General features: G+C 40.9%; 1 protein-coding gene across 3 annotated transcripts; it reads right to left on the reverse strand.

The window, feature by feature from the left end:
- Positions 1–7,932: 7,932 nt before the first annotated feature.
- Positions 7,933–16,034, reverse strand: tmem170b (transmembrane protein 170B). 3 transcript variants are annotated; one of them, XM_046834390.1, is made up of 4 exons: positions 15,537–16,034; positions 14,529–15,404; positions 9,706–9,876; positions 7,933–9,544 (listed from the first exon to the last, which is right to left on the reverse strand). In XM_046834390.1, exons 2-4 carry the CDS (start codon positions 14,707–14,709, stop codon positions 9,414–9,416), a joined length of 483 nt encoding a protein of 160 aa, XP_046690346.1. In that variant the 5' UTR covers positions 14,710–15,404; positions 15,537–16,034; the 3' UTR covers positions 7,933–9,413. The 3 variants fall into 3 exon arrangements, with proteins under 3 accessions (XP_046690346.1, XP_046690347.1, XP_046690345.1); XM_046834391.1 differs by having other exon boundaries at positions 14,736–16,034; XM_046834389.1 differs by having other exon boundaries at positions 14,529–16,034.
- Between the last annotated feature and the right edge of the window lie 9,342 nt (positions 16,035–25,376).

Raw genomic sequence — 25,376 nt, forward strand, 5'->3', positions numbered from 1 at the left:
AAGTGGGGTTTTTTTTAGCAATTAACAAAATAGAAAGAAAATTAAGACAAGAATTGTGTAGGAGTCAGTTGTGTGATGAACCGATTCTACCAAGCAGGTGCTGATGATAATCAATTTCATCCTGAAGTAAACAGAAACAGCTGTGTGGGAGCTTCAAACTGGGTGAGGAACAACCTAACTCTACTACTAAGGTGCGGTTGTGGGGGACAGTTTCATGTCACAGGTCCTACACCATGGCAACACTGAGCACAGCAACAAGACACAAGGTAGATCCAAGGCATCAGCAAAGATCTCGAGCTCCTTAAGCTCTTTTAAAAATGCTCGAAGAACCAGGCAATGTTAATGAGCATCGACACAGTGGTCAGCCAAGGAGACTTAGTGTAGTAGATTAAATACACATAAGAGTCCTGGAAGTGATTGTTTGGCCCCACAGAGTCCGGAGAATTAAAAGGATTTGAGAACCCTACATCCACAGAAGATCTGTGCTTAGTTCTCCAAAAAGTTTGGAACAACTTACCTGCTGAGTTCCTTCCAGATCTTTGCAAATGATAAAAATAAACAGTCAGGTATGTCTAGTTTATGCACATTTTATCCTCTACTGTGTCCTGTGCAGATCTATAATGCTCTTTTAATGCAATTATTCCCTTATCTATTCAGCCAATAGATCTCCATATGGGGCTGAATGTGACAGGGGTGAGAGGTTAAGATGGTGCTATGCTGTAATGTTTTTACAATAAGTAGAATTTTAGCTCCCCCTTTGGGTGACTCGAGCTAACAGGATCGTGTATTGTCTTATTTTTCTTTGTGCTCTTCATGAATTGGAAAAGGTCTGCTTCATCTAAACTCGTGTACAATAACGCTAAGAGAACGCAATTCTCCTCACGATTCTGAGAAACGGAGGCAGCGATGTAGGGTAGCTGGGGTAGAACACAGGGTGTGGGGGGTTTAGGGCTCGTGACACATCGCTGTTCAACTGAATCCTACAGCGATGAATTAAACATACCAACATATCCCACAACCCACGGTTGAGTTTATGTAATAACTCCTGACTGTGAAAACTGTATGTGCTTCATTCTCTGTGTGTGTGTGTGTGTGTGTGTGTGTGTACAGACTGGGTTGGAGGATAACGATGACTCATCGGCGTTGCACTTTTTTTAATCCCCCCGATACAGCCAACAATAAGGCTTTGAGGAAATGCTGGTTGAAATATTTCCCCAGTGCACCAGGACCACAACGCTGCTATCTTTAGCTGTGGTCGTTTTTTCTTTTTTCGCCAAACGATTATAGAAAAATGAATCAAATAATTGGAGCCAAACGACAGATTTTCTGGAGATGATGTCGCGACTTTTCTCTCCAGCATTCCAGAGACAAAAAAACTGCCATTGTCCTGAAATATCATATTTATATAACCGTGGCTCGTTCCAGCCAACAATACTAACATTGAAATAATTTTTATAGGTCATTGGAAAACTGCAGCGACTCCCTGGAATGCCACAAGTTCATACAGATTGCTGTATATTGTGTGTCTCGAGTCAGATTGGTTCAGGAAGGGCTCTAATACAGTACGTGTTAGTGAAACTTGATTGGCCAGTCTAAATATCAGACCAGGGCTGTGCAGGAAAACAGGGTCCAGACAGCAAGATCTGCCAGTGCCTGATTAAAGTTCTCCATTGTAGTGGTGACAGGATTTTACTCTTAGTTTCTTAGATTCTTGGCATGAGAAATGATTTTCAAGACAAATGAAGCAAAGATCGGCGTTCTATTCGCAGACATTTATAATGTACACAATAAGATAAACATGAGAGAACTCCCTCTACACATAAAAATCCTCCTGCTGCTTTGCTCAGCATTCAAACCATCAACAAATCCAACACAATCGACCGTAGACGTAAGATCATGAGCAGATCCTTTCCTTATCCATTCAGCAATAAGTTCACATTTGGCTCATGTCTCTATATAAAAATCTTTCAGAACTGTACTGGATTTTATGTAAGATGTTTTTGGGAACTTGGTCTTCCTGTTTTTAAGCTGGAATGATGGTGGAGATCTTGAGTAAAGCCTCTGTATTTCCCTCAATGATGTTCATCATCTGGTCAGCTGTTTAATGAAGCCAGAAAAAAATTCTTTATGATGGTTTCACATCTACAGCTTAAAGATCCATGAAGATCCTGGGAAACTCAAACTTTGAGGATGGATTTGGACTGGAATTCATATCAACAGCCTGCTATAATGGTTGGTTCAGGACCATGAACAGTTCTGCATTTAAGCGTCCATCACTGAACAGTACACCTCAACAATGATGGAACTGTAACGAATGGGCTTTTTGGTGACGAGAACGAGTCTGGTTCCTCTCAAGGTTTTCTTCTTCATGCCATCCCATGGAGTAAACACCGACTCGCCCATAGCGGGATACATTTATAATTATAAGGAACAAACATATAGGCACTAAACTTCTACATTCTTTTATACAATCATATTATTTACGTTTAAATCTGATGCAGGCAGCTCTTAGCCAGTGGAGCTACGATTGCAGTGGAGTGGACATGGGAGAACTTATGAAGGTTGAAAGAAGTCGTGCAGCTGCATTCTGGATCAGTTGCAGAGGTCTTTCCAAAAGTGAGTGTTGCAGTTATCCAGTCTTGATGATCACCTGAGTGGCCTGTTTGGACAAAACCAGATGAATTCTCCTGATGTTCTGAAGAAGAAATCGACATGAGCATGTTAGATTAGCAATGTGAGAAGAAAAGGAGAGTCCATGATTCCCCCAGTTGTTGCCCCCAGTGGAACATGGAACCATGGAACATCTGGGCAACCAACTGTCCAATTAGTTTTGGTGTCTCAAATAAAGGGTGAGGTCAGATGATTAAAAGAAAATGCTGTAATCCCAAAAGAGTTCATCTGATTTAAATGTAGGTTCAAGCCGGACTTTAAACAGATGCTAAAGTGATCCATTCATCAATTCGGGGCTCCAGAGAATTTCATGTGCTGAGACTGTGGTACAAGACTCTGGTCTCTATGGCAACCACATAAATGTATATTCCAGTCTTACTGGTGTGGAGGAAAAAGTCTGTGAGGTTCTTGATTTTGCTTGTATACTTTCGTGCATGCTTATTTTATAGCATGGTCAATGTGTGTGTCTGCCCCCTGGTGGCACGACAGAGAAATGTCTCTGCAGTAAACGCATCATTTAAACAATAAAAAAGGTGAAGGTTAATTTGGTGAATTTTGCTGTAGAGATTAAAATATTAAATGTAGTCATTCAGTTGGTTTCATTTCTATTTGAATGTTCTATAAGGCTATATGCATCTTCTGTAGAGCTTACACAGGAGTACAGAAAGGCCGGGAACTGATCCTAGGAAACTTGGGGTACCAGGGACCCTGGACAGAATGCAAACCCATCACCTACACATATACAATAATAATAATAATAATAATAATAATAATAATAATAATAATAATAATAATAATAATAATAATAATAATAATAATAATAATAATAATAATAATAATAATAAAATGTAGAATTCCCACTGATTCGATTTTCTCTTCAAATGTACAAGACTGCCACCTGGTGGCTTCTCGCGAAAAAGCTCACATAATTCTGGATTGATATTCCCAAGATGATACACAAAATTTAAATTTAAATTTAAAGAGAAAATCCTTAACTAAGGTATAGGGAGTGTGAATGCAGTGTGTTTTTCTTTTCCTTTTTTTTAGCCTGATAGGTGAGTGTGAGATCACGAGTGAGGGGTTGTGTGGGGTGTGGAAACAGGTAGTCAACCACGTTTTCAGTTTAAATACATTGTCTCTTTTTAAGACGTAAAAATATAATGATGATGATTGTTAAATTAAGAGGAATTCTCTGAGAGGTAGCTCTGGTTTTAAGATCTTTTCACACCAAAAAAACAAACAAAAAAACAAAAAGAAAAGCAAATTGTTTAACAAATGAACTAATAAGCTAGTTTTAAGTTATTAAATTGATAACTTTGACTTAATTGACTGTTATAGACAGAATACGTGTTTTAATGCATATTTTTCGAAAGCCTAGATGTTTTCTTATTTCTTATGTTTTCTTATTTCAAGAAATCTTATTGTAATTATCGTTTGACTTGTTTCTAGGCTGTATCTTTTGCATTTACTTTGAATATTTAGAGTTAGTTAAAAACAAAAAAAACATCGTCCTCAGAACATTACACCGCCACCACCAGCCCAGACACAGGGCATAGAACACAGGACAGGTCTATCCAGGGATTCCTAATGTAGCCTCAAATCATTTCCATATTAAATGTGATTGTATATCCTTGTACTTTTATAGACTTTATAAAGTGTATTATTATTTGAGCGGAATAAAACACCTCAGCAGGCGGCGTCACAGACAGGGCGAGGATCAGACATTGTTCCAAATAAAGGGCCGTGAAATTTCAATTGAAACAATGGAAAGTTAAAGGCCTGCTAATGCGATCCTAAAGATAGCGCCGTGACAGGCTGAGTAGGATGGAAGGCGCCCCTGGGAACCACCTCATTCATTGACAGATCACGCCGAGGCTGATTCCTCTCTTTATGTTTCCGCATTGAAGAGCGTCAGGTTGTCTGCTGGTGTGACTTCAGTCATGCAGGTTTCCGGAGCAGGAAGCAATAAGACAATGGAGCCACATGCCTGGGCCTCTAAATACGTGTCTCAGGAGACGTATATATCAGAACCCGGTCTTATAACTGTGCCGCCTGCACATACTGACTGTACTGAGAACATCTACAGCGTGACCATTGATTGTGATACATGTGAGCAGCTCATGTATTTTATCAGGTGATTAATGGCCTGCTTTATGAAGATATTTATTTGTATAGCGCTTTTAACAATGAACATTGTCTCAGAGCAGCGTTATACAGATAATGTGGTGATAAAAATGAAGATGTTCTTTATAAGTGTAAGTTTGTCCCTGGTGAACAAGCCGGTGGAGACTGTGGTGAAGAAATAATTCCCTAAAAACCAAACTCAAGAGGGAACTCATCCTCATCTGGGTTGCACTGAATGTCCATTTATTACAGATAAACGATGTTGAGGTGTGCAGTGATGGTGATCAGAAGCAAACTGATATCCTGAGTCAGTGTAGCAGACTGTTAATATTAACTACAGTCCAAATCCATCCTCGAAGCTCCTGTTCTTACTCCGGAATTTTATGGAACCCCAGGGCGTTGATGTGTAACATCTCCAGCTGGACAGAGAGCCCTCCAATCGAAGAGGACACCATCCAGAGGCAGACCAGGACGAAGTGAGAAGATCCACAGAGGGAATTCCCTTATAGAATATGATATAGAATATCCTGCCCATGCTTCAGATTGGAAATGGTGTTCTTCCTGTTTGTTCTCACCAGTCAGGACTTTATATTAGGTGAACATCCTCCCAGACCTGATGCCTTCACCAGTTCCTTTGTTGATGTTTTGGGGGTCAGTTGAAACTTTCAGATCCACGTATATATATATATATATATATATATATATATATATATTTACATTTTTATCACAAATTTTATACGTATATATTTCACGTGTATTTCTTTATGTTCTATTTCTTTCCACGAATGTGCATGTGACATAATTATAGATTTGATTTCATTCGATTTGAACTGTAAGGTGCCTTTGTGCTGCTCTGATTCGTATATTCGGATACGCAGGACTCACGGAGGTCCACCATTTTTGTTGATTTTAATTTATCCGGATGTTTCCGTGGTTACATCGTCAAATGTGCACAAAACTGTACACTCACTCTTTACGGCCTCGCATGCTCCCGGTTAACTCCTAATTATTATAATTGGCCAATTAGAAGGTTCTAATAGGTTCTCATTTCTCTGGAGGTCAGTTCGGTGTATGGGCTTTTTGATCCAGCTGAACAACTATGCCAAAAATAGATTTATTTATATGTAAGAAATACCAAAAGTAAAATAAATCTCTACCTCAAGAATAATAATAAAAATAATAATTATTATAATAATAATATGGAAATGACCACAGGACCATGTTTTTATCAGAAATTGTTTTTTTTATTGAGTTTTGATTTTAAACGGCAGCTCATTAGTCCAGGAAATCCAGTGTACAATAAATAAACCTGTTATAAATGCCAGCTGCCTGCTAATATATAAAATTAAAAAAAAAAGAACTTTATGGTACATTATCTACATTTCATCTGTACACGGACTGGGCTGAGGAGCAACTCTCCCGAATCCCTTCTGCTTTCTACCAGGAGTTTCAGAGCATAAAGAACAATCAGTTCAGGAACAACAGGTGTGTAAATACACTGCACACACTGTAAATTCATATAACCTCTCTCTCTCTCACACACACACACACACACACACACACACACACACACATAGGATGTGGAATTCACTCTTATTCAGCTTTAAAGGAAGCCCAAACTGACATCTGTGAGAAGAACATTACTCTCTCTCTCTCTCTCTCTCTCCATCCTCATCATCCCAACTCTCCTCCACTATAATCCACTCCTTTCTAAAACACTCTGTCAAAAGTACACTTCTGACAGCGTATTTTCCAGTCGCCTTTTTACCGACATATGCGTTTCTTCCACAAACTCAGAGCAACACCATTGTGTAGGACGTCTTTGGATGCGGTATCATGGGATTCTCCCTTCACATGAACTAGGAGACCCAAACCTGTTCCAGCATGACATGAAGTGCACAAAACCAGCTCCATGAAGATCCATGGGTTGAAGTGGAAGATCTCCTGCTATAGAGCTCCAACCCTATTGAACATTATGAATGTGAACGCTGACTGCACCCAAGGAACCTCCTTACCTTCTCACCTACACCAGTGCCAGTACCAGTAACATCCTTTTGGCTGAATAAACTTTCTTTCGGCTTCTCTTGTTAGGGGGCGTCACAGCGGATCATCCGTATTCATGATCCGCATGTTTGATTTGGCACATGTTCTTATGCTGGATGCATTTCCTAACGCAACCCTCCCCATTTGGGACCGGCACTAAGAGTGCACTGGCTTGTGCAACCCTAACCGGGAATCGAACCCGGGCCGCAGCGGTGAGAGCGCAGCCATCCTAACCACTAGACCGGCCAGTACCAGTAACATCCTTTTGGCTGAATAAATCTCCATAAAATCTAGTGGAACATCTTCCCAGAAAAATGGAGTTTATTATAACAGTAAATAGGGATTAAAAGTTGTTCAAAAAGAAGCTTATATTAATCTTATGCTCAGATGTCCACATGCGTTTGTCCATCTAGAGTCTGCAAAACTGAACAGGCAAAATGTGAGAGAGTGATGTCAAGGTTACAGACCTGAATAGATAAAGCAGACCAGTTAGAGATACTGGTTTTAAAGAAAATCTTTTGACTGGAGATGATCAGGTCTGACTTCATTTATAAAACGTAGAAAATGATCAATTGGTGTGAAGTGTTTTGTAGTTGCGCTTTCACACACGTAATCAACCTGCTTGTGATTAATCACAATAAAAATATTTTAATCACATGATAGTGAGCCATGATACTGCAAGAAATACTGAACAAAAAAATACTGGATCCTGAAAAATTATGGATACAGAAAAAATACTAGATCCTGAAAAAAATGCTGGGTACTGCAATAATACTGGATCCTGAAAAAATACTAAATATAAAAAAATACTGGATCCTGTAAAAAAATGTTGATACTGAAGATATACTGGATTCTGAAGAAAAAACAAAAAGGATCCTTAAAATAATTATTGGATCATGAAAAAAATACTGGATGCTAAAAAAAATGATTGGAGACAAAAAAATAAATGTTTAAATAAATACTGGATCCTTGAATATTATGGATACAGGAAAAATACTAGATCCTGAAAAAAATGCTGGGTACTGCAATAGAACTGGATCCTGAAAAATACGAAATATTAAAAAAAATAGTGGTTCCTGTAAAAAAAAAAAAAAAATGGATAATGAAAAATTCTGAATACTGAAAAAAAATTGATAGTAAAAAATATACTGTATTGTGAAGAAAAAACTTAAAGGATCCTTAAAAAAAATACTGGATCATAAAAAAAAAGGATCCTGAAAGAACCTGGGCCTCATTTTAAGATTTTGTTGAAAACCCATTATAACAGTTTGCATTATAAATTAAATAAATCTGACGTGTTGGAGGATATAAGAGTATAAAATATCAGGAAGTGCTGCAGAAAAGAGCATCCAGTCAGAGCTGTAATAAACACTAGCTGCGAGTGTCTGTAGTGTTTGAAACACTGGACATTTGAACATTTGATCGACTCTGAAATATCAAGCGAATACACATCTGCCTTTCGCTCCTGTTTTTGATAAACACACACCAAAAACATCACAATTCCTCCTACGCATGAACAACATGCTACATGTTAATGAGATCTCAGGAGTCAGACGAGTCTCGCGGCTAAACCCGGAGTCATCTGCAACAATCCAACAGACAGAACATTTTCTTTCCATTAAAGATTATTTTAAACCAAAACAAAACATTTTTTACAGGTTTTCAGGTTCAGGTTCTCTGAACACTGGGAAGGCAAACATCAGCAGTGCAGATTTCAGGGTCATTAAAGCTGGATTGAAAAAAAAGAAAAGAAAAAAGGAAGAAGCACTCAGAGGAATTCTCACCTTCTCAGACGGTGAGGAAAACATGATGTTCAGGGAGGTGAGAGATGAATTACACGTCCATCTGCGTATGTAAAAAAGGTACACAGTGATCTACAGGAACCACGTGAGCAGCAGTGCACCTGATTAACTTCCCCCCCCCATCCCTAGGAACCCAGTGTGGTTAAGGCTTGAGGGCAATAAATAAATAAATTCATAAATAAATACATACATAAATACATGCAACAGAGCCTCATGGACAAACTGCAAAAACTGAAAGAAAAAAAAAAAGAAAAAAAAAACAGCAATAACAGCATTTTAATACAGAACCTTCCCGGGGAAAAAATAGAACCCTTAAAAACAATCTTTAGTTGAGCTGAGTACGGCTTTCATTGTAAAAAAAAAAAAAAAACGTCCGTTGAGTGTGTAAAGTCGTCTGGATGAGCCGTGAGCGAGTCCAGATGATACAGCGTCCAGGAGCCTCAAGCTGATTTTTCCGATACTTGGCGTAAACACTGTGAAACCGTCCTGTTTAGGACGCAAGTGTGGTTTGGAGGATGCTGCTCCTCAGGTGGCTTCATGCAGGACTTTCCAGGAAAGCAATGGAGAACCCACAGATGAAACGCAGCGGCTTCCCGGCGATCCATTTCCTTTCCTTGTGAGTCAGCAATGCTGGTGCCACTACACAGCAGTTTTTTACCATGCTAACCTTCTTAGCATTTGCTGTAGCCTGCACTGCTAACCAGAAAAGCAGTGAAACCATTTACCTCCATCCCGTTGATAAGGAGGAGACAGGCACTAAAACTCTGTGTCCGGTCAGAGAGTGGCCAGGATGCGGGAGAAGGAAATGAGAAGGGTGAGAGTGGTCTGGCCCAACCCGAACACCAGCGCCTCCAGGGGGGCCATGTCCTTTCCTGCGACGCGGTACACCCAGGCCACCACTGCACCTGAGACCCACAGGACAACGGTGCTCATACACATCCCACACGAACAAAACATCCACTATGAAATGGAATTGTAGTTACAGGCTCATGGAGAGATTTTGAAGGAGTTACTAAGGAGTAAGTGGAGGAGAGAAAAAATAGAGGTTCGAGGTGTGAGTACTCACTGGTGAGGACACCTCCGATAATGGAGGCGAGGAATCCCGTGCTAATGAGCACCAGGGTGATGAGGCGACCTCGCTTGTGCCTCTGCAGCATCACACACATGAGCAGCCCTGCAGCTCCATGTACAAACAGCGAGGAGAAGAGACACCACAGGAACACCCAGTACCACATCTCTGCAACGCACAAACACACTTTCAGATTCCATCAACACTGTGGAACATCTCAAGCTGTTTCAGAGTTTAATCTGGTTATAATTAGAACATTCAGTCTGGAGAAGCTTTCCAGAGGTTATTATATTTAAGGTCACATCACACTTTTCCTCACACCAAAATATTCCAGCTTTTTTGGTGAACAAAAAATCTACAGGGCAACAAACCTGTAATACACATCATCCCCATACATTTCATTACAACACAATGAAGACTTCACACACTGGACAGGTCAGGGGGGGGTGAAGGAGAGCAATATGGACAGTCTCCAATGGAAGAGAGAAAAAGACAAGGCTACAGAGGTGACACAAAGCATCAGTGTTAGCATCATTCCGTGCCAGCCTCAGTGCCACGCTGGCACCGCACCGCCCCGGGTTCCCATCTCTCATCACTGACTTACAACCGAGCTCTAAAAGAAGGGCACGAAGGACACAATCTCTCCATTCTTGAGGTGTAAAAGGGGGACAAACATCATAGATTTGTTAAGAATTTCCTGCCATATGTGATTCTTTTCCAAACTGTTACCTCAAAGCTGAAGGCACTCAATTGTATCCTGTATTGTATTGTATTGACTGCACCCCAGACCTCCTCACCTTCTCACATACATCAGTACCCGACTTTACTAAAACCCTGGTGGCTGATGAACACATATATCTACACCACACTGTAAGATCAACATCTTCCCAGAAGAGTGGAGGGAATGCAAAATGCGCATACCATATTTATGACCAGGTGTCTGTAAACTTTTGGCAATCTATTATATATGACTGAAATCTTCCATTTGAGATGAATGAAGCAGTTCCTAGTCATGTCTTTATAGACAAATGTTTAAATCAAAACAAAATAGACCAAGCTAAATTATTTTGGGAATGTTCCAGAAATGGGCATAATGACCTTTAAAACTTCTAATTATGAGCATTTGGAGTTAACTGAGAGCACCTGAAGCTGTACTACCTTTCGAGCCATAAGACTTTTGAAACCATGGTAACATCCATTTTTTTTTCTTTACATATGCTACTTCTGGGTAAAATTATTCGTAAACATGGTATTAGCTTCAGTTGTGGTGAAATTCGGGTCTTTTAATATCCACCACACGTATTTCTATCAAAAGGTGCAGGTTATTTGCTGGTACCTACAGTTTCAGTGTTTAATACATATTTATTTTGCAATTCTAAACCGAAATGTCTTCAGTTCACAGAATAAATAAACTTTGTTCTAATGGCTTTCACTCCAGTCAGCCTTAACCTGGGCTTTCTGATCTTGTGGTTCACCAGTGTTTTGTAGCTTGTGGTTAACTGCTCTGGGCTCAGACGGGTCCCATGCGACATACTCTATATTACAAGAACTATAAATGGAAGTGCCACAGAGCCACAGCAACAAACACTGTCCTCGTCCACTTCCATGCAACTCCATCCGCAGTGTCAAGTCTGCACCTAGATATGATTTTTGTGAGCTAAACATCGGATATAGCTTTCACTTTAGACCAGAAGCGAATGAGCGTGGAGGCAGATCAACTCACAGGTCAGATCACGAAAGGTCACACAGAAAAGTGTATGTGTGTTTGAGTGAAGAGCAGAAGATTCGTGAGAAGGTTGGCAGTAATTACTAGGGATTCTTCACAGTGTTGCCACACCGGGCGGTTCCCTGCTCTGTCTGGATATTTATAACCATGTGTAAAAAAGGTTTCTCCTCTCACAACATTTCCAACAGCCATCTAGCTCTAGTTTAAAGTGATAAGGACTTGAATTGCATTTATTTTACAATTTTATAAAACAATTAACACAGTGTGAACGCTTGAATGCTTTTTTCTTTTATTCTGCCCTAAATAATATTGTCCATAGTCATAATATATAATTTTTGTGCAATTATCCTTTGTTTGTTCTTACATTTTTCTATTGCTGCTGGTCTCTGAGAGCTACCAAACTAATTTCATTGTAACACTAAAATAACACTAAAGTTTCTAAGTTTCTAATGGAACCAATCTGGCAACCCAGATGTGTAGCAGAGTCACAGCATAGCACAGAGAGACATGCAACAGAGGTAGATGTAACAGAGAGACATGCAACAGCTATACATGCAGCAGAGAGACATGCAACAGAGAGGCATGTAACAGAGAGGCATGTAACAGAGAGACATGTAACAGAGAGACATGCAACAGAGAGACATGTAACAGAGAGACATGCAACAGAGAGACATGTAACAGAGAGACATGCAACAGAGAGACATGCAATAGAGAGGCATGTAACAGAGAGGCATGTAACAGAGAGGCATGTAACAGAGAGACATGCAACAGAGAAACATGTAACAGAGAGACATGTAACAGAGAGACATGCAACAGAGAGACATGTAACAGAGAGACATGCAACAGAGAGACATGCAATAGAGAGGCATGTAACAGAGAGGCATGTAACAGAGAGACATATAACAGAGAGGCATGTAACAGAGAGACATGTAACAGAGAGACATGTAACAGAGAGACATGCAACAGAGAGACATGTAACAAAGAGACATGCAACAGAGAGACATGTAACAGAGAGACATGCAACAGAGAGACATGTAACAGAGAGACGATTAACATATTTCAGTTCTATTGGTTGTTTGCGACATATACAGATATATATAATTAAATATAATTTACCTTACTATCTAATGTTTCTATACATATGTAAGATACATATTCTATAATATATTGTATAATACAATTCCTGCTACATTAAAGTGCAACATCATATATGAGATACCTGATGTTGACTTATGGAATTAATTACTATGTAAACCCTGGTGGTCCCTGGTGGTCTAGTGGTTAGGATGCGGCGCTCTCACCGCTGCGTCCCGGGTTCATTCCCCGGTCAGGGAACCAAGCCCAGCCATTAGGGAGGCACAAGCCAGTGCACTCTTAGTGCCGGTCCCAAGCCCGGATAAATGGGGAGGGTTGCGTTAGGAAGGGCATCCAGCGTAAAACATGTGCCAAATCAAACATGCGAATCATGAATAAGGATGAGCCGCTGTGGCGCCCCCTAATGGGAGAAGCCGAAAAAAAGATTTTGTTACACTCCTAGAGTGTAATAATTCCTGCAATACTCCCTGCAATATTTCCTGCATTGCTGACTCAGCAACAAGGAAGATTTAGGGGAAAAGATGTGGAGATTTTACAAGGTAAGATATTTATAAACATACAAGGTAAGCTATATAAGACATTTATAAATGATTTACACTTCAAACATCAACAATTTTTATGGTTTAATAGTTAGTTTTGCCGTGACTGCGGTTATGGGCGAATTAACTATTTCCTGACTTATATTAAAAAAAAAAAAAAAGAAGAAGAAATAAAGTCATTTTGATCGTTATAAGATGTACTGTCCACTCACTATTTTACATATGACATGTTTACATCTATAAACAGCTTTTCCGTCTCGACGTACATTTTCCTTTGCTAATATTCTCTCTCAATCGAACATGCGAATGTTCTCTAAGCGCATCATTTGCACAAACACGAGCACAATGAACTGACTTGGAACTGAGCTGTAACTTAATTTCCATTAAAAAAAAAAACCATTATTATTTATTTATTTATTTAGTTTTACTATTTCAGAGACCTCACTTCAGAATGACATCATTTCACATTTTTGTGTTTTTGACTCAAGGTGTTATTGGAAAAGAGTTAATTTTATGTATCACATAAATCACAGTTTATAAGTTTATGTAACATTTATTTAATTAGAGACATTTAGCAGAGAGACATGTACTGTAGCAGAGAGACATTTAGCAGAGAGACATGTACTGTAATGGAGAGACATTTAGCAGAGAGACATGTACTGTAGCAGAGAGACATTTAGCAGAGAGACATGTACTGTAGCAGAGAGACATTTAGCAGAGAGACATGTACTGTAGCAGAGAGACATTTAGCAGAGAGACATGTACTGTAATGGAGAGACATTTAGCAGAGAGACATGTACTGTAATGGAGAGACATTTAGCAGAGAGACATGTACTGTAGCAGAGAGACATGTAGCAGAGAGACATGTACTGTAATGGAGAGACATTTAGCAGAGAGACATGTACTGTAGCAGAGAGACATGTAGCAGAGAGACATGTAGCAGAGAGACATTTAGCAGAGAGACATGTACTGTAGCAGAGAGACATGTAGCAGAGAGACATGTACTGTAATGGAGACATTTAGCAGAGAGAGACATGTACTGTAGCAGAGAGACATGTAGCAGAGAGACATGTACTGTAATGGAGAGACATTTAGCAGAGAGACATGTACTGTAGCAGAGAGACATGTAGCAGAGAGACATGTACTGTAGCAGAGAGACATTTAGCAGATAGACATGTACTGTAATGGAGAGACATCTAGCAGAGAGACATTTAAAAAAGAGAAATATAACAGAAAGACATGTAACACAGAGAGAGAGAGAGAGAGAGAGAGAGAGAGAGAGAGAGAGAGAGAGATTGGATTCTATTTTAAACAGATGCGCAGCTGCGGGTCTTCATAAACCGGCATTGCCTTCACATGCTGCAGAGGTGAATGAATGGATGGATGGATGGATGGGTGTGTGGAATGAGGGATAGATGGACGGATGGAGGGAGCGCATGGATGAGGGTCAGTAGCTGTACCTGTGAAGTGCTGCAGGGTGGGCACGGTGCCCTGCACCCACAGACTCAGGACGCGTTGCACCGACAGATTAATAGAATAATCATTGCTCATGGTTCCGCCGGCGCCGCCGACCCCCGGGCTCGCGCCCCTCTTTGTCAACCGGCAGAACGTGGCTTTGGATGGAGGAGACGCGCCTGACATGAGGAGCTTCTACCCCACTCTGGTACCTGCGACGCCCTGGCTCGGGCTGAAGGAGTCTGGTGGCGGCGGCGAAGGAGAAGGAGCGCAGTTTCCTCTCTTCATCGCGGGGAGAAGTGGAGGCTGCTTGGGGGCCATGATGCTCCAGCAGCAGCAGCAGCAGCAGCGCTCCATCCCCTCAGCCTGAGCGCATCACAGCGCTTAAAGGCGCAGTGCACAGGAAGCAGCGGTAAAGCTCATAACACACCCGCCAATATTTAAATCCACATCTCCTCATGCTCCATCATCTACTTCATCATCTCCACATTCTTTATCTCCACATGCTCCATCATCTTCTCCATCATGTCCACATGCTTCATCATCTACTCCATCTTCACATGCTCCATCATCTACTCCATCATCTCCACATTCTTCATCTCCACATGCTCCATCATCTTCTCCATCATGTCCACATGCTCCATCATCTACTCATCATCTCCACATTATTTATAAATGACAAATACTCCCTAAGCATGAAGAACAGCTTTCCACACTCTCAGCATCAGGACAGTTCAGCTGAAATACTTTGCTGTGTAAAACTTTTCAAAAAATGTTCCTCACTAGTTGGAGATTTTCTTGCTCATCCCAGAGTGAGAAGGATGTAGGTGAGGTGACTGAGCAGGTCGTTCCATGATAAGGCAGGTCATTCATGGACTTTTCTGCAGATCATTAATGGTTACCACCATCAATACCAGATAAATAAATACAATATATATTTAATACATTTGTCTGAATCAGCTTTACCAGAATATTGAGCAGAAAAGTACACTGACACATATCTTCATACTTACCATCATCATCATCTGCTTCATCATCTTCTTCATCTCCTTCTTCTTCTCTCCCAATGTCTCCACTGCAGCATCATTTCTCCATACAGCCCTAAGAGCTGTCACTCACACTGAATAATCGTATAAAGAGTATAATAAGTGTACTAGTGTAGGGCGCAGTACTCTTCCCAACCAGCAGGGGGACCAGCAACCCAATCCTGCAACTCTTTTACTTCCTCTGCGCTCTCACTCATGTCCTGTCCGGTCACGCATGTCTTCTCTTTTAAACAGTTCCGAGTTGTATAAGGGTTAAAATGTGTAAAAATAAAAATAAAAATAAATATTATTCAATTTTTTTACGGAACATGGCGGTACTGATTTGCATATGGTGACGTTTACAAAACTTCTTAAATGGTCAAGTGCATAAAGCGGAAGTCAAACAATGGCGACAAAAGGGTTTTAAAAAAGTTTTAAATTGACAATTATTTTCACATTTTGTTTTTGTGTTATACACGAGTTTATAAATAAAAAGTTTGTGTGATTATATATAGCGTCACATTATTCATCGTCCGAGTGTAGGCCACGCCCCCGGGTTGCCAGGTTGATTGATTATCAGTGTGTGAGAGGTTTTCAACATTTAAACGCAATACCCTGCCTTTAAGGCACAAAAACTCGGTGTATAGAAAATGTTGGATGGATAGAGTAACATACACACACACACACACACACACACACACACACACACACAATTCCTCAGGAATGACTCACTCACCCCGTCCCCTTCTCTGTCATGTCTGCAACCTTGAGCAGTTTTACAGGAATGAAAGAGGTTTTCTTCGGCGTGACTCAATACAACGGAACTCACCGGAACCACACACACACACACACACACACACACACACACACACACACTATGTCTCATCCGTCATTCTGGTCCACTTCTCCACGTGGGCCGAGGTTTTAATGTCATTGTTAGGGGCTTTGATCAAATCAGGTGCAGGACATGTGGCGGCTTCAAAGCCACATGTTTATAAAGGATCACACACACACACACACACACACACACACACACACACACACACACACACACACACACACACAGAGGTTCAGAGAGAGAAAAGAGAAAACACGGCTCACCTGGAGCCACACTGATGCGGGAGGTTATGAGGTTTCATGTAGATCATCGGAGGAGATAATCATTTGAAGAACACTGGAATGTGGACAAACATCTGGCGCAGGTAAACTCTGGGTCCATGTGATCTCTCTTTGCTCAGAGACTTTGGATTTTAGGGTTGTGAATTCAAATCTCAGCCACACCAAGCTGCCACACCTGGGCCCCTGAGCAAGGCCCTTAACCCCATAGCTGCTCAGATGTATATAAAATAAATGTGGTTCTGGATATGGGGGTCTACCAAAAGACGTAAATATAATCCCATTTTCGAACACGATCATCTTCAAAACAGTCCCCTTGCACAGCAATACAGCGCTCCCAGCGTTTCTCTGGAACGTGTCCTGGAAGTCTTTTCGAAGTGGGCGAGAGTGAGACCGTGCGGATTGTTCTCCGACGATCATCATGCACGAGTTGCCGAACGGTTTTCACATTTTTGTTCTAACTTGCTGTTCGTGATAAAATCGCAGACATGGGAACGCACGTGGGTCAGAACAGCACCAGTTACACCATCAGTCTCCAAACTTCACAATACCAACTCATAATGATGATGTCGGATAAAGAGCTCTTGAAATTATACGCTCGATTGCAGCTCGCATTTCTTGTGACACAGAGACGGGCTTTGGTTTGTATTCAATTGGGTTTCAACGCAAGTGAAAATGACATCTACATCAAACAAGGTCTTCTCACACACACACACACACACACACATTGGGACAATGGTTTCTAGGCATTAAATATCACACTGAAGAAAACAGGAGCCTGTGATCACATTCCTCCTGCAATGATTAGAGTGACAGTCAGGGCTGAGGGAACCGAGGCCTGGTCTTGTTCCCCGATGACTGTAACTAAAGAGTGACTAAACATGCTCCTGAGGTTCCAGTGACCACTGTTCCTGCCCCTCTTACTTCCGTGGATCTTCCCACTTCATTCAGGCCTGCCTCTGGATATCGTTCTCAGCTGGAGATGTTTCTCATCAATGCCTTGGGTGGTTCCATGATATTCAGGAGTAAGAACTGGAGTTTTGGAGATGGATTTGGACTGTAGTTAATATCAACAGTCTGCTACATTGACTCAGGATATCACTTTGCTTCTGATCACCATCACTGCACACCTCAACATCGTTTATCTGTAATAAATAGACATTCGGTGTAACCCAGATGAGGATGGGTTTCCTCTTGAGTCTGGTTCTTCTCAATGTTTCTTCCTTATGCATCTCGGGGAGTTTTTCCTTGCTTTAAAAGGATTTCTGAACCATTTAACAAGAAACTTGGTTATTTGGAGTTTGTATGTAGGTGAGAAGGGAGATTAAACATGTCTAGGTTAGATGTAATGTGATGTTGTAACATTACATCTATTAAAGGTAATAAAGAGATGATATAAAGTTAATAATAAGGTGATATTAAAGGTAATAAAGAGATGATATAAAGTTAATAATAAGGTGATATTAAAGGTAATAAAGAGGTGATTATGAAGGTAATAAAGAGGTGATATAAAAGGTAATACGAAAGTGATGAACGTAGATGAAGGTTAATAACGTAGGAAAATAGACACCTTTAAAGAACTTCAGAAGAACACACTTCTAACACTGTCTATATCCAAAATAATCTTTTTTTTTTTTGCAATTAATTCAGCTCTTATCTTTTAATCTCCACCATCTGTCTTTCCTCTTCTATTCCTTTCAACACCCCTCTATTGTTCATCTAATGCTGGTTTCTCTTTCATCTTCCTGTTCTCCTACAGCTGGACACAAAAGAGTAAAGGAAATGGGATGAGAAAGGTGAAAGGTATAGCCATAATCTCTTTTCAATTCACCTGGGATTAGTATATATGGATTTTCTCCCAAAACTTAAAAAATATAATTTATTTATTTATTTGTTTGTTTGTTTGTTTGTGTATTTGCACCTACATTTCAAACCTTAATTCATTTAGTCAGTTATCTTAAAAAAAAAAAAAAAAAAAATTTAGAATAAAATAACACTTAACCCTGAAGTGAGTTTAAAAGTCAGAAACAGTAATAGTTATTTATCTAATTGCTCTAATTTATATGGCAGAATATTTGTGAAGACTTTTTCTTCTTCTTTCGGCTGCTCTAATTAGGGGTCTCCACAGCGAATCATCCGTCTCCATACCCCCCAGTCCTCTACATCTGCCTATTTCACACCAACTACCTGCATGTCTTCCCTCACCACATCCATAAACCTCCTCCTTGGCCTTCCTCTTTTCCTCCTTTCTGGTGGCTCCATCCTCAGAATTCTCCTACCGATATATCCCATGTCCATCCTCTGCACATGTCCAAACCATCTCAATCACTCCTCCCTCACCTTGTCTTCAAAATGTCCTACATGTGCTGTCCCTCTAATAAACTCATTTCTAATCCTGTTCATCCTCGTCACTTTTAATAAAGACTATGGAGACTCCTGTCTGACCCCATTCGTAAACCTGTCCATCACCACTGCAAACAGGAAAGGGCTCAGAGCCGATCCTTGATGCAGTTCTGCCTCTACCTTGAACCAGTCTGTTGTTCCTACTGCACACTTCACTGCTGTCACACTGTCCTCATACATGTTCTGCACCACCCTCACATACTTCTCTGACACACCTGACTCCCTCATTCTTCTCTATAACATCCGAAGGATTCGACCATTTCTGTCCATACAGGTTGCCCAGGTGCTTGTTCAGTCTCTTGTCATTTCAAGACTTGACTACTGCAACTCTCTGCTGGCAGGTCTTCCCCTGAACGCTATTCGTCCACTGCAAATGATCCAAAACGCAGCTGCACGACTTGTGTTCAATCAGCCCAAGTTTTCCCACACCACCCCACTCAATTCAATTCAATTCATTTTTATTTGTATAGCGCTTTTAACAATGAACATTGTCTCAAAGCAGCTTTACACAGATAATGTGGTGATTAAACGTAAATATGTTCTTTGTAAGTATGTTTGTCCCTGATGAGCAACTGTGGCAAGGAAAAACTCCCCGAGATGGCATAAGGAAGAAACCTTGAGAGGAACCAGACTCAAGAGGGAACCCATCCTCATCTGGGTTGCACCAAATGTCCATTTAAAGCAGATATACAATGCTGCGGGGTACAGTGATGATGATCAGAAGCAAACTGCACTCCCAAGTCAGTGCAGCAGACCGCCGACACCAACTACAGTCCAATCCATCCTCAAAGCACCCGTTCTACTTCGGAATTACATGGAACCACCCAAGGTGTTGATGAGAGACCGTCCCAAGCTGCACAGAAGTGTGAAGATCCACGGAGGGGAGAGGGGCAGGAACAGTGGTCACTGGAGCCTCAGGAGCATGTTTAACTCAACCGAGAGAGAGAGAGAGAGAGAGAGAGAGAGAGGTGACGGAAGAGAAGGATATGGATTATTAAGTGTAACTATTGGTGTATGAAAGTTAATGTCACTGTGCAGTTTGGACTCGCAAGACTCGCTATGGCAGCATAACTAAAAGGGAGAACCAGAAGGTAACACAGACATGAGGGATCTCTGGGATAAGAGACGACCCACCACACCACCGTCAACAAACCTGAGTGAACGTGTGAATGTGAGGGGACGACAGCATACAAATATCCCAGTTCACCAAACACTCTATATCCATGTTCCCTCCAGATCTGAGCCTTTACCTAAGAAAATCTACTGATAAAAGGCTTGATTAAATAAATAAGTTTTCAACCTCGACTTGAACACTGAGACTGTGTCTGAGTCCCGAACACTGGTTGGAAGGCTGTTCCATAACTGTGGGGCTTTATAAGAGAAAGATCTGCCCCCTGCTGTAGTCAATTCATTATTTGAGAACCCAACAGATAGCCACCTTTTGATTTAAGTAGGCGTGGAGGATCATACTGGTACAGAAGTTCACTCAGATACTGCGGTGCGAGACCGTTAAGTGCTTTATACGTCAGTAGTAATATTTTATAATCAATGCGAGATTTGATTGGGAGCCAGTGTAGATTGATTAAAACAGGGGTGATGTGGTCATATTTCCTAGATCAAGTGAGGACTCTTGCTGCTGCATTCTGAACTAACTGAAGCTTATTTATGCACTTACTTGCACACCCAGACAGTAAAGCGTTACAGTAGTCTAATCTAGAAGTAACAAAAGCATGAACTAGTTTTTCTGCATCCTGTAACGACATCATATTTCTAATTTTAGCAATATTTCTAAGGTGAAAGAAGGCGATCCTGGTGATATTATTCACGTGAGACTCAAAGGAAAGACTCGGGTCAATAACCACACCAAGGTCTTTGACAGCCGTACACGCTGAAACAGAAACACCATCCAGAGATGCTACGTTCTAGCTGCATGTGGTCCTAGTAAAAGTACTTCCGTCTTATCTGAGTTGAGCAGAAGAAAGTTATTAAGCATCCACTGTCTAATGTCCTTTACACACTTCTCAACATTGTTAAGCTGATCTCTCATCTGGCTTTGCTGAAATATACAGCTGTGTGTCATCAGCATAGCAATGGAAGCGAATCCCATGTTTATGAATAATTTCACCAAGAGGCAGCATATATAAAGAGAAAAGCAGTGGGCCTAAGACAGATCCTTGAGGAACACCAAACTTCACCTCATAGAGTGTGGAGAACTCACCATTTACATCAACAAACTGATAGCGATCAGTCAAATAAGACCTGAGCCAAGAGAGCTGTTCCCTTTATTCCAACAACGTTCTCAAGCCTAGCAAGCAGTATAGTGTGATCAATGGTGTCAAAAGCTGCACTAAGGTCGAGCAAAACAAGTAAGGAGACAAAACCCTGATCAGAGGCCAATAACAGGTCATTTACCACCTTAACTAGCGCCGTCTCTGTGCTATGATGAGGCCGAAATCCTGACTGATACATTTCAAAAATGTTATTCATAAATAAGTAGGTGTGAGCAGAACTGCTGTGCTACAACCTTTTCTAAAATTTTGGATATAAAGGAGAGATTTGATATTGGTCTGTAGTTGGACAACTGACATGGGTCAAGGTCAGGTTTCTTAATAAGGGGGTGGAAAACTGCCAGTTTGAAGGATTTAGGTACAAAACCAGTGCTAATGGAAGAGTTAATTATTTTTAAAACAGGTTTAATTACCTCTGGAGCTATCTGTTTAAAGAAACTTGTAGGCAAGGGTTCGAGAATGCAGGTTGATGATTTTGATTAGGAAATTAATGAAATTAAGTCATTCTCATTAATAGGAGTGAAGCTTTGTAGTTGATTGTCTGCTATAATTACACTGCTGTCTACAGGGTTACTTGTAAAATAATTTGGATTTATATTAACCGTCTGGATTTCTTGCCTGATGTTTTCAATTTTATTATTAAAAAAGTTCATGAAATCATTACTACCTATTGATGGTGTGCATGTGAGCGCAGTGCTTTTATTTCCTGTTAATTTTGCTACCGTGCTGAATAAAAATCTAGGATTATGCTTGTTATTTTCTATGAGGGTGGAGAAATATGCTGATCTAGCAGCGCTAAGAGATTTCCTATAATTTAGGAGGCTCTCCTTCCATGCTATTTGAAATACTGTTAATTTTGTTTGACGCCATTTACGTTCGAATTTTCGAGTGGTCTGTTTTAAGGTGCGCGTATGATCATTATACCACTGTGCTAATTTTTTCTCCCTGATCATTTTGGTCTTAAGGGGCGCTACATCATCTAGAGTGTAACGTAACGTTGTTTCTAGATGTTCAGTGGCCCAGTTGAGCTCTGCGGGGTCTGACGGAGATCTATCTAATATCGTAATTTCGGGAAGATTATCAATAAAATGCGGTGCTGTAGCTGACGTGAAAGTACGCTTAACACGGTAACGTGGTGACGTAGAAATGCAATGACTGAGGCAAATTTTAAACAAGATTAGATAATGGTCTGAAATAGCTTCAGACTGTGGAATTATGACTAAGTTTTTTATTTTTAATCCAAATGTTAACAACAAATCAAGAGTGTGTCCACCACTATGAGTGGGTCCCATAACATTCTGATTAATTCCAACTGACTCTAGAATGGACACAACTGCTGCTCTTAAGGAGTCTTCCTGATTATCAAAATTAATATTAAAGTCACCAACAATTTATGCTTTATCTAAAGAAGTAGCTAAATTTGTAATGAAATCTGCAAATTCTATCAGAAAATCAGAGTAGGGCCCCTGGGGGTCTATAAATAATAATTAGTGGAATTAATTGACTTGACCTGCTTTCAGACACTGAAATTTGTTTTGTTGGTGTAAAGAACTTCAAATGTTTTACATTTTTGTTCAGTCTTTTGTGTGACGTTTAGATTATTATTATAAATAGCTGCTACTCCGCCTCCTCTGCCATTTAGACGGGGTTGGTGTATGTAACTATACCCAGGAGGACCTGCCTCATTTAATGCTACATATTCTTTCGATTTAATCCACGTTTCTGTCAAACACATTATATTAAACTCCTGGTCGGTAATAATTTCGTTTATAGTAAGCGCTTTTGGCTTGAGAGATCTAATATTCAACAATCCAATTTTTAGATCAGAGGTGCTGCTGTGCGTTCAGTCCTATTTAATTTAATGTTAATCAGGTTACTTAAACAGACTTTCTGATAATTCCTATATTTTGGTTTTGCTCGGGGGACAGACACAGTCTCAATATGGTGGATCCTGAGTGACGACTCTGTGCAGCTAGCAGACGGTCGGTTTAGCCTGTCTGTCTGCTCCCTGGCCTTGGCTCTAGACAGTCACTTGTTAACTAGTGCTGTTCTGAGACTATTTACCTATACTATAAGAAATGAGAGCAGCACCTTCCCGGGTGGGATGGATACTGTCCCGCCCTAACAGGCCAGCCTTGCCCTCAAAAATGCTCCAATTATTAATGAAGCCCACATTATTTTTGGAGCACCATTTGGACATCCAGCTGTTCAGCGACCACAACCTGCTGTAGGCTTCTTCTGTAGGCTGCTGCGCTCCCTTCACTGGCTTCCAGTAGCTGCACGTATCAGATTTAAAACACTGATGCTTGCCTACAAGGCCAAAAATGGACCAGCACCATCTTACCTCAGTGACCTCATCACATCTCGCACTGCACCACGCTGTCTGAGATCTTCCAGCACTGCTCGACTGGTACCACCTTCTCTCAGAATGAGAGGTAAGTACACTTCAAGGCTCTTCTCTGTTCTGGCACCGAGGTGGTGGAATGAACTTCCCCTAGATGTCCGTACAGCAGAGTCCCTGAATATCTTCAAGCGACGACTGAAGACCTACCTCTTCCTTAAATTAACACTTTCCAAGTTTGTAGAATTCAAGTTATAGTTATATTAAGTTTGTAATCTTGCATACCAGTGTAGATTTATTCATTACTAGAGATTTAAAGCACTTTTGTACGTCACTCTGGATAAGGGCGTCTGATAAATGCCGTAAATGTAAATGTAAATGTATACAATACCACAACTCCTTTTTACACCCTGTCCTACACTTTCTCTAAATCCACAAACACACAATGCAACTCCTTCTGACCTTCTCTATACTTCTCCATCAACATTCTCAAAGCAAATAATGCGTCTGTGGTGCTCTTCCTCAGCATGAACCCATACTCTTGCTCACAGATGGTCACCTCTTCTTTCAGCCTGGCTTCCACTACTCTTTCCCATAACTTCATGGTGTGACTGATCAACTTAATTCCCATGTAGTTACTGCAGGTCTGCACATCTCACTTATCAGTACAAGCACACTCCTTCCCTATTTATCAGGCATCCTCTCACCTTCCAGGATCTTGTTGAACAATCTTGTTAAAAACTCCACTGCATCTCTCCTAAACATCTCCATGCTTTTACTGGTATGTCATCTAGTCGTTCTGACTTTCCACTCTTCTTTTATCCTTTTAATCGCTGCTCTCACTTCCTTCTTGCTAATCCTATCCATTTCCTGCTTCACCTTCTCCACACCATCCAACCTTCTCTCTCTCTCATTTTCCTCGTTCATCAGCTGCTCAAAATACTCCCTCCACCTTCTCAACACACTCTCCTCACTAGTCAACACATTTCCTCTCCATCCTTTATTGCTCTAACTTGCAGTACATCCTTCCCAGCTCGGTCCCTCTGCCTGGCCAATCGCTACAAATCCTTTTCTCCTTCCTTAGTGTCCAACCTCTCATACAGCTCCTCATATGCCTTTTCCTTGGCTTTCGCCACATCCTCTTCACCTGCTTCCGCATCTCCTTGTACTCCTGCCTACTTTTCTCATCACTCTGTTGATCCCAATTCTGTTTCTCCAACCTTTTTCTCCTTATGCTTTCCTGCACTTCCTCATTCCACCACCACGTCTCTTTGTCTTCCTTTATATTTTCAGATGTCACACCAAGTACCTTTTTAGCTGCCTCCCTCATCACTCCTGCAGTAGTAATCTAATCACCCAGCACCTCTTCACCACCACCAAGCCCCTGTCTGACCTCCTCCCTGAACCTCACACTACAGTCTTCCTCCTTCAGTTTCCACCATCTAATTCTTCTTCCAGTCTTAACTCTTCTCCTCTTCTTCTTCACCTTCAAAACCATCCTACAGATCACCATCCGATGCTGTCTAGCTACACTGTCCCCTGCCAACACCTTACAGTCTCCAATCTCCTTCAGTTTGCATCTCCTGCATAGCACATAGTCCACCTGTGTGCACCTTCCTCCACTTTTATACGTCACCCTATGATCCTCCTTCTTCTTAAAATAAGTGTTCACCACTGCCA

Source organism: Silurus meridionalis, chromosome 22, assembly GCF_014805685.1.
Source record: "Silurus meridionalis isolate SWU-2019-XX chromosome 22, ASM1480568v1, whole genome shotgun sequence".
In the NCBI taxonomy this organism is placed as follows: Eukaryota; Metazoa; Chordata; class Actinopteri; order Siluriformes; family Siluridae; genus Silurus; species Silurus meridionalis.